Below are 14,671 nucleotides of genomic sequence, written 5' to 3'. Positions count from 1 at the left end.
TGCTTAATCTCTACCCCTAGTAAGTGTAGAATTTGAAGTGTTTTAGTATACAGGAGGGTCTAGACCCATCAAACTGTCCATTGGCCACTTTTTAGGAGTTTTTGATTTATGTGGATTTATAATACTCTTCTCATCAAAGGAAACTTGTACTTATTTGTACTTGGCAGTTTCTTAGGGAAAGTCCAGGCTCCGTTTTTTTGTTACTTATATATAGTAAATTCACTCCTTTTGGTGTACAGTTCTAAGAGTTTTAACAGGTACCACCACAGTCCTATCACTACATTCAAGATACAGAAAGTTCTATCACCTCCCTCAAATGTCCCTGTGCTGTTCCTTTATATTCAACCCCTCCCCCTAGTCCTAACCCATGGCAACACTGATCTGTTCTTTGTCTCTATAATTTTGCCTTGTCTAGAAGATCATTATAAATGGAAGCATATAGTGTGTATGTCGCTGGGCTTTTGGGTCTTTTGAGTCTGGCTTCTTTCACTTAGCATAATGCATTTGAGATTCATCTCTCGTGAGTATCAATAGTTTGTTTCTTTTCATTGCTGAGTAGTATTTCACTGTATTGGCTATACCATAGTCTGCTTATCTACTCACTCTTTGAAGGATGTTTGGGTTTCCAGTTTGGGCCATTTATAAGTCTGCTATAAACATTTACATACAAGTTTTTGTATAAATATAAGTTTTCATTTCTCTTGGATCAATTCCTAGGAGTGGAATGACTGGGTCATATGGTAGGTATATGTTATTTAATGTTTAAGAAGTTGCCGGGCTGTTTTCTGGAGTGGCTGTACCACTTTGGAATCCCTACCAGCAATGGATGGGATTGTCAGGGGCTCCACATCCTTACTTGCACTTTTGATAGTGTCTGTTTATCTTTATTTTAGTAAGTATAATAGTCTAATGTAGTGGTGTTGTCTCCTCATGGTTTCAATTTGCATTTCCCTAATGACTGGTGGTGTAGAGCATCTTTGCATTTGCTTATTTCCTTTCCATAAATTTTCTCTGGTAAAGTATCTTTTCAAATCTTTTGCCCATGTTTTTATTAGGTTGTTTTCTTATCATTGAATTTTGAAACAAGATTCTTTATATATTCTGGAAACATATCCTCTGACAAATAATGTGATTTGCGAATAATTTGTCCCAGGTGTGGCCTTTCTTTTAACAGTGTCTTTTGCATAACAACACCTTTTAATTTTAATGAAGTCCAGTGTGTCAGTTGTTTCTTTTATGGATTGTGCTTTAAGTATCATGATTAAGACCTCTTTGCCTAACCCAAGTTTATACTGATGTTTTCTTCTAAAAGTTTTGTAGTTTTAGGTCTATGATACATTTTGAGTTAAGGTTTGTATAAGATGTGAGGTGGTACAGGTATATGTTATAATACGTCTGGTTATCTAGTGGTTCTTGCACTATCTGTTGAAGAGCGTATCCTTTCTTTATTGAGTTTACTTTGCATTTTGTCAAAAAATCAGTTGAACACATTTGTGTGGGTTTATTTCTGGACTCTATTCTGTTCCATTGATATATGTGTCCGTCCTTTTGCCAGTACCACACGGTCTTGATTAGTGTAGCTTTATAGTACAGTAAGTCTTGAAATCAGGTAGTGTAAATCCTCCAACTTGGTTCTATTTCAAAATCGTTTTTGGCTATCCTTTTTCTTTTGCTTTTCCATGTAAATTTAAGAGGATGATTATTTCTAGTCATATATCTATAAATAATCATGCTGGGATTTTAAATTTATTTATTTATGGCTGTGTTGGGTCTTCATTTCTGTGCGAGGGCTTTCTCTAGTTGTGGCAAGTGGGGCCCACTCTTCATCACGGTGCGCGGGCCTCTCACTATCGCGGCCTCTCTTGTTGCGGAGCACGGGCTCCAGGCGCGCAGGCTCAGTAATTGTGGCTCACGGGCCCAGTTGCTCTGCGGCATGTGGGATCTTCCCAGATCAGGGCTCGAACCCGTGTCCCCTGTATTGGCAGTCAGATTCTCAGCCACTGTGCCACCAGGGAAGCCCCCACGCTGGGATTTTTATTGGAGTTGCATTGATTCTATAGACCAGTTTTGGGAGAATTGAAAACAATGTGTAGTCTTCGAATCTAAGAACATACATATATCATATTTGATGTTCATATAGGGTTTTGTAGTTTTCAGCATACAGATTCTGCACGTGTTTTCCTAGATTAATATGTAAGAATTTCATGGGGAGGATTCTACTGTAAATGGAATAGAATGGAATAGAGGGAGAGGGGTGCAGCCCCAGGCCAGAACGCCACAGATTTCCACTCTTCTGGCCTGAAGTTCAGCAGTTTGGGAGCATAAACACTTCTCACATGGCTGTTTGCCTTTGGTTGATTTCCAGAGCCCTTATTTTTGTGGATTTTGTCCAGCTTTATAGTTGCTTCTGGGGACTAGGTTTAGCAGTTAGCTAAATTAGTTTTTGTTTTGTTGTTTCAAAAAAGTTATTATTATTTTGTTTAAAAGCAAGGCATGCTTGTGATGACTCTGTCACAGACTAATTTGGGTTGTTGAAGCTGTTCCCGGGTTCCACTCTGTCGAGTAATCTGGGATATATAGGGTTTTTTTTTTCCTTTTTTGGGGGGCAGGGGAGTGTGTGGGGGATTTGTTTTCATTTAGTCGTTTTTTTAATTCATTAACCATTGGACAGCCTTTAAGGGGAGGAGGACGGATTGATTCCACATTCCACTTCCTAGATCTAGTTTAGAAAACGTGTTCCCCACCTGGTGCTCTTAGGAAGGAGTGTAGTAAACACCTCATTTCATAATATACTCGTCTCTTTTTTTTCTTCAACATCTTTATTGGAGTATAATTGCTTTACAATGGTGTGTTAGTTTCTGCTGTATAACAAAGTGAATCAGCTATACATATATCCCCATATCTCCTCCCTCTTGCGTCACCCTCCCACCCTCCCTATCCCACCCCTCTAGGTGGTCACAAAGCACGGAGCTGATCTTCCTGTGCTGTGTGGCCGCTTTCCACTACCTATCTATTTTACATTTGGTAGTGAATATACTCCTTTTTGAAAGTTGCCTTTTCTCTCTACCTTGAGCAGGTCCAGTATTTGATGAAACTCATGAAAGTGGGTGGAACCTGTCTTGCCCCTCCTCTGCACTCAGCTGTAGCCAGAATTGCCATCTCCAGAAGCCTTTTAACTGATAGTGATTTTGTTTGTTAGGCTTATAAAAATTCTCATTGTTCAATTGATGTTTGGTATGTCAGGTTTGTTAAGCCAATTTTCCACTTTTAGAACAGAAATATCACCCATTAAGCTCTATTTTTACGATGGTCATTAAGTTCTGGGATCACTTTCATTTTTGCATTCATGGAAAAATTGCTTTTTCTGTTTTTCATTTAATTAGTTTAAAAAACAAAACAGGAAGAAAACTACAGTTCTGAGTTACTTTTCAGAAATACTAAATCTAAATTTGTATAGCTGAGATTATGTTGCATTTCGACACATTTTTATAAATATAGAAATTTCACATACTTTGTAAGAATTGCATATTAATTTCCATTTTTATCACCCCTTTCTTGCCTGTAAGGCTTCATATGGCCAGATAGGCACTGGCTTGTTAGTTTATAAGAAAGAGAAAAGTTTTCATATTGAGATAAAATTTTCTTTCAAATTTGTTGAGTACCTTTCCTGTGGGTCTTTGAGCATCCACTATGTTGTGTGTTTTTAGCTTAGTGAAAAAGTACCACGATTCAGCTTTTACTGAATAACTCTCTCCAAGTAGCCAGTAGCTGCATCAACAGTCTTTCAGTTGGGGTAACAGTGATTCATCCTTGACAGAGTTGCACATTTTACTCCCGGCATGTCTCTTGCAGGTCGCTTTGAAGAAGAGTTTATCAAGATGCGCATGGAGAGACTTCAGGCGTGGATGACCAGGATGTGTCGTCACCCAGTAATCTCAGAAAGTGAGCTTTTCCAGCAATTTCTAAATTTCCGAGATGAAAAGGTAGGACATTTTGTTATGATAATCTTAGAGGATGTTGAGAATTACCACATTCACACCAATTTTTTGTCTAAAAGGAGTTAAGTTGTGTCGGTTAGTTGGTTGTTTCTAAAACAATCGGAAATCAGTCACAGCACGTGAGGGAAGCGCTTGCCAAAATGGTTTCCCATAACCCGGGAGTGGATTGGCCCAGTGAAGGCAGGGCTGAAGGATATGATAGAATAAGGGACTTTTTCCTAGATGCTTTTAAAAATAGGATAGACCCCAAACTGTGTAGGATATTATCAGCGTGAAGTCAGGGAAATAGTGTGAATGATTTCTTATGATCACATATTGACCTTACGGTGTAAAGAGTGTAATGAAGGGAAAGGTAGATTCGGAATTGAACCAGCTTTCTCAGAGCCACGCTGTTTTTCCAGTCCAGGTCTGCCTCTGCCCCTGCCCCTGCCCCATGGGCAGTCATTCTGCCAGTAGTTATCTGGTTTTTTTTTTTTTGCAAATCAACAGGAAATTCAATTTCTAAATTTCCGAGATGAAAAGGTAGGACATTTTGTTATGATAATCTTAGAGGATGTTGAGAATTACCACATTCACACCAATTTTTTGTCTAAAAGGAGATAAGTTGTGTCGGTTAGTTGGTTGTTTCTAAAACAACCGGAAATCAGTCACAGCACGTGAGGGAAGTGCTTGCCAAAATGGTTTCCCATAACCCGGGAGTGGATTGGCCCAGTGAAGGCAGGGCTGAAGGATATGATAGAATAAGGGACTTTTTCCTAGATGCTTTTAAAAATAGGATAGACCCCAAACTGTGTAGGATATTATCAGCGTGAAGTCAGGGAAATAGTGTGAATGATTTCTTATGATCACATATTGACCTTACGGTGTAAAGAGTGTAATGAAGGGAAAGGTAGATTCGGAATTGAACCAGCTTTCTCAGAGCCACGCTGTTTTTCCAGTCCAGGTCTGCCTCTGCCCCTGCCCCTGCCCCATGGGCAGTCATTCTGCCAGTAGTTATCTGGTTTTTTTTTTTTTGCAAATCAACAGGAAATTGGCTGCTTGTCACCTCACTGTTGTTATCTGCTTTGGAAATAGCCGTGCGTCACCTTAGTCTTCCACTGTATGGGATCATTTGTTTGGTCATGCCTGGTGTAATTTATAGGTTAGAGATCATTCCACTTAAACATTTGTAGTCTTTTTGCATTTCGTGGTGAATGATACGTGTGAAAAAGTAATAGAGTTACAAGAACTACAGGGAACCCTGTCCAAGTTGGTGCCTTACTGCTTACCCATTAGCACTTTAACAAGGGCTTGTTCGATTGATTTGTCAAGGATTCTATTTAGGAAGCACTTCTAAAGGTTGTGTTTTATGCAGAATATTATTATTAAAAATAATAAATCTAGACCTTTTTTGGTGTTTTTGATATAAGAGAAGAAAGAAAGAACTTGGGGCCAGGGCACTCAGTTTTAGTCTTGGGTTTGCTTCTAACTACCTCTGTGACCTTGACCAAAGCATTTAATTTCTTTGGGCCACAATTTCCTCATCTGCTAAATGACAGTATAAAACTAAAAAGTTATTAAAAATTGTGATTCTCTGGGCAACAGTAGCTCACATAGATGGTTGGACATAGAAAATCCCAAAGAATCTACAGGAAAATGTAGATCTACATAAAAAACTATGAAACACTGTTGAGAGAAATAAAAGAAGACCTAAATAAGTGTTCCAATACTGTGTTTCATGGATTGAAGAACTGAAGAGATGTCATATGTAGAAAATGAAAGCTCCAAGAATAGCCAAGATACTCTTAAAAAAAGGATGAAGTGGGAAGAGGACTTTCTTGGATGTTAAGACTCATTATAAAGCTAAAATGATTTTAAAAGCAGACCAATAGAACCGAATAGAACGGACACTTGATTTATGACAAAGATGGTGCTGAGTACAATGGGGGAAGAGAAAAGAGCTAGCATTTCCGAAACCCCTGTCATGTCCCTTCCCAGTCACTACCCCTTCCGTCCCCTACAAGGGTAACCATGATCCACTCCTTTTTCGTTATCATTTCCTCACTTTATAGAGTTTCATCATCTGAGTCCCTACACCATGGTTTTGCTAGTTTTGTGAACTAGCTAAGACCCTACCCTAAGCACTCCTTCGTGTCTGGCCTCTTTTGCTCAGCCTGTTCAGTCAGTTGGATGGCATCACTGGGAAGAATGAAATGTGGTCACTACCTCACAACAATCTGTTGATTTTGTTAGGTTTGATATTGGTATTGTGGTTATGTTTTTAAAACATGGCCTTATCTGTTAAAGATATATAATGAAGTTTTTACGGGTGAAATGATATATCTGAGATTTCCATTAAATTTCAAATTTGTTGAGTACCTTTCCTGTGGGTCTTTGAGCATCCACTATGTTGTGTGTTTTTAGCTTAGTGAAAAAGTACCACGATTCAGCTTTTACTGAATAACTCTCTCCAAGTAGCCAGTAGCTGCATCAACAGTCTTTCAGTTGGGGTAACAGTGATTCATCCTTGACAGAGTTGCACATTTTACTCCCGGCATGTCTCTTGCAGGTCGCTTTGAAGAAGAGTTTATCAAGATGCGCATGGAGAGACTTCAGGCGTGGATGACCAGGATGTGTCGTCACCCAGTAATCTCAGAAAGTGAGCTTTTCCAGCAATTTCTAAATTTCCGAGATGAAAAGGTAGGACATTTTGTTATGATAATCTTAGAGGATGTTGAGAATTACCACATTCACACCAATTTTTTGTCTAAAAGGAGTTAAGTTGTGTCGGTTAGTTGGTTGTTTCTAAAACAATCGGAAATCAGTCACAGCACGTGAGGGAAGCGCTTGCCAAAATGGTTTCCCATAACCCGGGAGTGGATTGGCCCAGTGAAGGCAGGGCTGAAGGATATGATAGAATAAGGGACTTTTTCCTAGATGCTTTTAAAAATAGGATAGACCCCAAACTGTGTAGGATATTATCAGCGTGAAGTCAGGGAAATAGTGTGAATGATTTCTTATGATCACATATTGACCTTACGGTGTAAAGAGTGTAATGAAGGGAAAGGTAGATTCGGAATTGAACCAGCTTTCTCAGAGCCACGCTGTTTTTCCAGTCCAGGTCTGCCTCTGCCCCTGCCCCTGCCCCATGGGCAGTCATTCTGCCAGTAGTTATCTGGTTTTTTTTTTTTTGCAAATCAACAGGAAATTGGCTGCTTGTCACCTCACTGTTGTTATCTGCTTTGGAAATAGCCGTGCGTCACCTTAGTCTTCCACTGTATGGGATCATTTGTTTGGTCATGCCTGGTGTAATTTATAGGTTAGAGATCATTCCACTTAAACATTTGTAGTCTTTTTGCATTTCGTGGTGAATGATACGTGTGAAAAAGTAATAGAGTTACAAGAACTACAGGGAACCCTGTCCAAGTTGGTGCCTTACTGCTTACCCATTAGCACTTTAACAAGGGCTTGTTCGATTGATTTGTCAAGGATTCTATTTAGGAAGCACTTCTAAAGGTTGTGTTTTATGCAGAATATTATTATTAAAAATAATAAATCTAGACCTTTTTTGGTGTTTTTGATATAAGAGAAGAAAGAAAGAACTTGGGGCCAGGGCACTCAGTTTTAGTCTTGGGTTTGCTTCTAACTACCTCTGTGACCTTGACCAAAGCATTTAATTTCTTTGGGCCACAATTTCCTCATCTGCTAAATGACAGTATAAAACTAAAAAGTTATTAAAAATTGTGATTCTCTGGGCAACAGTAGCTCACATAGATGGTTGGACATAGAAAATCCCAAAGAATCTACAGGAAAATGTAGATCTACATAAAAAACTATGAAACACTGTTGAGAGAAATAAAAGAAGACCTAAATAAGTGTTCCAATACTGTGTTTCATGGATTGAAGAACTGAAGAGATGTCATATGTAGAAAATGAAAGCTCCAAGAATAGCCAAGATACTCTTAAAAAAAGGATGAAGTGGGAAGAGGACTTTCTTGGATGTTAAGACTCATTATAAAGCTAAAATGATTTTAAAAGCAGACCAATAGAACCGAATAGAACGGACACTTGATTTATGACAAAGATGGTGCTGAGTACAATGGGGGAAGAGAAAAGAGCTAGCATTTCCGAAACCCCTGTCATGTCCCTTCCCAGTCACTACCCCTTCCGTCCCCTACAAGGGTAACCATGATCCACTCCTTTTTCGTTATCATTTCCTCACTTTATAGAGTTTCATCATCTGAGTCCCTACACCATGGTTTTGCTAGTTTTGTGAACTAGCTAAGACCCTACCCTAAGCACTCCTTCGTGTCTGGCCTCTTTTGCTCAGCCTGTTCAGTCAGTTGGATGGCATCACTGGGAAGAATGAAATGTGGTCACTACCTCACAACAATCTGTTGATTTTGTTAGGTTTGATATTGGTATTGTGGTTATGTTTTTAAAACATGGCCTTATCTGTTAAAGATATATAATGAAGTTTTTACGGGTGAAATGATATATCTGAGATTTCCATTAAAAGAAACAAGAAAAAAAAGTAGGATGGGGGAGACTAGATAAAACAAGATTGGTAAAAAGTTGCTAATTTTTGAAGCTGGATCTATAGGGGTTTATTAAAGTACTTTTCTTTCTACTTTTTTTTTGGCAAGTTTCCATTGTATTAAGTTTTAAAACAATTAATTCCAGATGGTTCACAAGTCTAAATGTGAAAGACAACACAGTAGAGCTTCTAGAAGCTAACGTAGGAGAAAATCTTCATACCCCCAGCGTAGGGAAGGATTTCTGAAATAAGGCACAAAACTGACTAACCGTACAAGAAGAGATAGACAAATTAGACTACATTAAAATCAGGAACTTCTGTTTATCACAATAAGTCATTAAAAAAGAAAAACAAGTCAAAGATATGAACATGTATAACGAACAAAGGGCTGGATTTTAGAAGATGGGCAAACCCCATACAAACTGATAAGAAAGGTAAAACAGTAGAAAAATAGGGGGTTTGGTAACGTACCTCACAAAAGAATCTGAATCACCAATAAATTGTACCTAATCTCATGAGTAATAAGAAATGCAAATTAAAACTACAGTGAATACACTTGCCAGAGGGCTAAAATTAGAAAGACTGACTATACCAATTGTCTTCTTGGTGAGATGAGGAGTTTCTGGGACTCACGCACACTGCTGGTGGGTGTGAAAGCTGATGAGACCAGTTTGGAAAGCAGTTTGGCATATGATCTATTTAAATTTGAACAACTTTCCACTCCTGGGTAAATGCCTACAGAAACGCATGCACGTTATGCACCAGGAGACATGTACACAGCAGCTTAATCCGTAACTTGGCCAGGACTGGGGGTGGCTACCAGTAGTAGAATGGGGTAAATAAATTGGGGAACAGTCATTCGATGGAATATTATACAGCAGTGAAATGAATGAACTACAGTGTAACAACAGTATGAATGTAGCTTCTCAGTGTAGGTTGAGCAAAAGAGGCCAGACACAAAAGAATGCTTAGGGTAGGGTCTTAGCTAGTTAATAAAACTAGCAAAACCATGGTGTAGGGACTCAGATGATGAAACTCTATAAAGTGAGGAAATGATAACCATAAAGGAGTGGATCATGGTTACCCTTGTAGGGGACGGAAGGGGTAGTGACTGGGAAGGGACATGACAGGGGCTTCGGAAATGCTAGCTCTTTTCTCTTTCTTGGCGTTGGTGGTAGTTACACAGGAATTCACTTTGTGAGAATTTGTTGCACTGTGTATTTCTGCTTTGGGTACTGTGTGTGTGTGTGTGTGTGTGTGTGTGTGTGTAACTTGCAATAATTTTTTAATAGTTTATAATATTGATTCCTATCTTATATTTTAGAAAAGCTTTAATCTTTTTAAAAAAACAACCTAAAAACTTGAGGCACTTTGTCACATTCGTGGGTGTGTTTATATGGGTGGGCCTTGGGAAAGGAAAGTTGCTGGGTCACCTCACTCTGGAAGGACTTGGGTTCATAAGGACCGTTCTGTGCAGTGACGGTGTTTATGTATGAGATGACATTGGAGATCTATAGGTGCCTGGCGCGTTTGCAGAGGGAGGTGGTGTGGGCACTGCTTCCTGAAAGTTAGAAGGATAAAGATGACAGTGAGCCGATTCTAGGAGGGAAGTTTGAAAGACCAGTTTGGCTCTGCTCTCCACTTTAACGTTATAATGTTCCTATTTACAGGAATGGAAAACTGGGAAAAGGAAGGCTGAGAAAGATGAGCTGGTGGGAGTTATGATATTTTCCACCATGGAACCAGAGGCACCTGACCTGGACTTAGTAGAAATGTAAGAGATGCTGCCAAACCTCCCTTCTCCCCAAACTGAGTCCGCCTCCTTTGCTTACAGGTCTCGGCCAAGCGTCAGACTAGAGTGTGTAAAATGAGTGGGGTTTGTAGTCAGATGACAGGAGAGCATCGTTTGTACATGAAACACTGTCTCTCTAACCATAACATCAGTTAAAGTCTGCTTCCTTTTTACCTTGAAGTCAGTGATTTCATAGTTGACATTGTGGTTAGTAGTTATGTCCAGTAAAGTATGATGAGACAGGGTGGCACCCACAGAATGGTCCACAAGACAGAAATCTCTCTGAACATCGCCTTGAAGGGGGCAATCCCAAACCTGATTTTTCTGTTTTTTGCATATCCTGTTTTTAATCTTGTCATCTTCTTTTTAACGTAGGCTTGGTTGAAAATCTGGAGTAGTTCCTTTGCTGCATAAAGACTAATAAGAGATCTTAGGCTTTTTTTGTTTTTTTATTTTAAGAAGCTTTTTTCTTAACGTAAAATCATTGCTTGTGTGTTACCAAATATATAGATAGTCTTATCGCTACCCAGAGAGAAAAATCAATGTTAATATGTTGACCTAGGTCAGTGGTCTTCCAAACCTTCCTCTGTTCATTTGTATCTGAAGGAAAAATTGTTTGTTTAAACGAAAGTGACCTCACACTGTGCATTCTCTTTTATAATCTGCTTTTTTCATTTAAAAGTGTATTTGTGATGATTTTTTCAAGTTGGTGAAAACTTTTTACATCCTTAAGTAGCTGGTATGTTCAGTATCACTTAGATGCTACGCGTCTAGGGTATTTTCTCTGATTCATTAAAGAACTTGTTGGAATGAATGAACAACTACCATTAGCAACCTGTACTATGTTTTTATAGATTCAGTGGTACCTGCAGATTTCACTTACTTTAGAATAATTTTAGTTAAAATTCGCAAGGAATTGAGGTGGGGAGGAAGCAGAGTCAAAATATAAATGGCAGATTTTGAAGTAGTTCTTTAAAAACCCGAATCCAGCCTGTTTTTAAGACTAATTTAGTGAAAGTGCAGTTGTTACAAAGCAAGAAACAAGTACCTGTGGTCACGTTTGGTGTGAACTCCCCTGAGCACATGGACTTTTCTCCTTACACCTCATACTGCTTGGATGTTTGATAGTGAAGTCAAGGACCCACCTCCTCATGTTTTTGCCCCATAGAGAACAGAAGTGTGATGCTGTCGGTAAATTCACCAAAGCCATGGATGATGGTGTGAAGGAGCTGCTAACCGTGGGGCAGGAGCACTGGAAGCGCTGCACAGGACGTAAGTGCCGTCCTTGGCCACTGCTGCCTTTTGTAGGTGGTAGTGCAGCCTCTGCTGTGACCTTTGTCACCCTGGGGAACCGAACCACCTCAAACAGAAATGCGCTTAGTGAGCCAAAGTAATGTCATACCCACAGCTCTTGGAGGAACCTCACTTCTCAACCTTCGTTTAACGACAGAAAATTGGCTCAAACAAAGCCAGTTCAAGAACTCCTGTGAAAAACACCATGTTCACTTAAATATTTCCAGTTATTTGGGGTTTGTCATCTGTGGAAGATGAATCTTTTCTGCATGTTTAGAAAGTGCCTGTGGTTATTTTTAATCTCATGATTTTATTTTTTAATATTCATCCGTTTGGTAAGATGGATGAATATTAGTAAGTTGTATATTTGACTAAAGCTCTAATTTTTAGGCAAAACCAGTGGTAGGTGATAGCAGAGAGTGCATACATGGGTCAGACTCGCATACTGCTGAGAAGAAGGTGGCGCTGTCACCCTTGCTTTCTGCCTGCTGTTCTACATCCTCAAGAACTTCCTGTCCTCCCTCCCTTCCTTTGTTTGCAGACCGTCATTCTGCTGAACTGTTTTCCTGTGTTCCCCAAACCCGTGCCACTCTGGCGTCAGATAGGCCGGGAGAGAAGCGCACACAGTCAGGCGTCCAGCTGTTGGGATCAGGCCTTGGCTCCTGTCATGTTGAGGGTGGCTGAGTTGAGTACTTTCAACAGGAACTGGCCACCTGACAAAGGCTAAAATGTTTCCTCGCTGGCCCTTTGGAGGATAAAGCCAGGCCTTACGCTGAGTGGCCCTCCGCCATTCACATGATATTTTATATCAACAGAACCATTTGTCATGTACCAGCTGTTCACGCTTGAGGGGCAGACACCAGGGGTAATAACAGTTGCTCCTTTCCCAAGGCAAAGAAATACTAAAAATAGAACTGAGCCTGAAAACATAATGTATACAAATGCAACATCAGAAAACAAAATCCGTTTCAAGCCTTTGGTCACAGGGAATAACTCATGGACAAAAAGGGGAGTGACACTTCTCTAAAATGTAAATGAAGTAATTGAATTTTTTTAAATAATTAATTTTAACTGTAAACTCAGCTGTTAACCTTTTTTTGAGAAAAATTTGAGTGCAAGCAAATATTACAATCAGATTTTTTAAGGAGATCACAAAAAATCTGGGATTATGGCTTCTTTTAAAGAATCAAATCCCTTATGTCTAACATCTGGTCAGCTCCATGTCCTGTAATATCCATGGGCCAAATTTATGAAATAGTGGTAACTCTAGGCTGCTCTCTTTTGCAGGGAAAGGGGGTTGAAGTATTTTGTTTAGAATTTGATTCAGGCATAATTTCTTTTTTCTCACAAAAGAATTTTTTAAAACTCCTAATCTGTGAAGTGAGAAAGCTAGCACACACTCCACATGGTGAAGCACATGACAAGTATTTTTAACCCCTGGTATAGTTGCAAAAACTGAGTTACAAGAGGGTGAACAATTTATTAAAATTAAGCTAATATAGTTTGAATTCGTGTTTCCTGATTATTACAGCTTATAGACCATATGTCAAGTTTTTCTGGCTTAGATTTTTATAAAGAAACATTTGAATCATTTTTCTTTATTAATATAACACTATCTTCAAATGAAAGTAATGGTTTCTTTTGAAAGGCAGCAGATGTGTTTCAGGGGACTATGTATAGATGCAAAAAAGGTAGCCTAAGATACGAGACTCTTCTCTAGAAAGTTCTCCAAAGTGATCCCAGAAGCCTAGAATTGTAGCACTAGAAGGAGCCTTAGAGATGATTTAGTTAATCTTATTATTATACAGATGAGAAAACTAAAATCCTTCTTCCCTGATCCTGTGAGGTGCCACTGCCATTTTTCTGCACACCCCATTGCTTTCAGTTTTGTTTTTGTTTTGCAAATAATCATTCATTAGTACACAGCAGAGTGGGAAAAGCAATGGATTAGGAATCACAAGTGCCAGATGCACCATTTAGCCATGTGACCCTTATTTTCCTAACCCATGAAATGAAGATGGTGCACCTGCGTCGGTAGAGGGGGTTGTTGTGATGGTCAGTTTGGGGTGGTATACGTGAAAGGACTCTAACCTAGACGTCATCTTCTAAGCGAGCTCCTGGTGCGCTTTGAGTTCATTCAGTCAATGAGAATGTGGGTGGTGGTGGTGTTCATAATAATAGTGTCCGCCATTAATTGAACATTTGATTAATTTAAACCTAAAAACATTAATTGAAGAAACAATCACTGATCTTTAAAAACAGTCATTTTACATGAATATTTTATTAAGAATATAGACTATTTTGAATCGTTTCAAATTTCTCTTATTGTAATAGTACTTTTAGAAAATAATTGGATCCATTTCATTTTGCTCAGAGGACTAGTTAATGATTTCTTCCTTTTTCTCTTTCAGCATTACCCAAGGAGTATCAGAAGATAGGCAAGGCCTTGCAGAGTTTAGCAACAGTCTTCAGCTCTAGTGGTTATCAAGGTACCTCTTTTTAAATTTATTCTTTGGGCCTTGAGTGTCTTATTCACACAGACCGGCCTCCTCAGCTCTTGTAAACAAACAATAACTGCAGTTAAGCACCCTCATCAGTGAAGTTTAATCTGCTCCACTGAGGACTTTTGCAACCTCACCTTACTACTTTTGAGAAAAGTGGTGGGTTGTTATAATTTGTTTTTTCTTGCTAGCTTCTTTGCCTTTCTTGGGCTCAGATAGCTCTTGTGTTTTAGTAAAACAGGCCGCTATGGTATGTGACACTCTGCCCTTGCTTCGTCTCACTGCCAAACTCTGAAGTCAAGTCTGACTGTCAGAAGCCAGATCTTATCAAGGTATTTGGAGGAAAAATTTTTACTGAGTAACAAGTTCATGTTGCTTTATGTCTCTCCATAACTCATAATTGCTTTCAACTTATCCCATATCGTATGTCTTACTTGTGGTATTTTGAGTTCCTTGTGCATTTCCATTGACATCACTTATAAGAAGAAGTTAGCTGTTTTCTATTTTTTTTTTTTTTTTTTTTTTGGCGGTACGCGGGCCTCTCACTGTTGTGACCTCTCCCGCTGCGGAG

General features: G+C 39.2%; 1 protein-coding gene across 1 annotated transcript in view; it reads left to right on the top strand.

Annotated features, from left to right (window-relative positions):
* Positions 1–14,671, top strand: part of SNX9 (sorting nexin 9) — a 95,275-nt gene that overhangs the window by 69,498 nt on the left and 11,106 nt on the right. The window contains exons 10-13 of the mRNA XM_024122591.3: positions 3,853–3,983; positions 10,185–10,288; positions 11,475–11,578; positions 14,011–14,088. Coding sequence (XP_023978359.1) covers positions 3,853–3,983; positions 10,185–10,288; positions 11,475–11,578; positions 14,011–14,088 — 417 coding nt within the window. The remainder of the gene's footprint in view (positions 1–3,852; positions 3,984–10,184; positions 10,289–11,474; positions 11,579–14,010; positions 14,089–14,671) is intronic.

This window comes from Physeter macrocephalus, chromosome 10, assembly GCF_002837175.3.
Source record: "Physeter macrocephalus isolate SW-GA chromosome 10, ASM283717v5, whole genome shotgun sequence".
Classification (NCBI taxonomy): Eukaryota; Metazoa; Chordata; class Mammalia; order Artiodactyla; family Physeteridae; genus Physeter; species Physeter macrocephalus.
The sequence above is the reverse complement of the archived record's forward strand: the minus strand, read 5'-3'. Positions and strand labels throughout refer to the sequence as shown.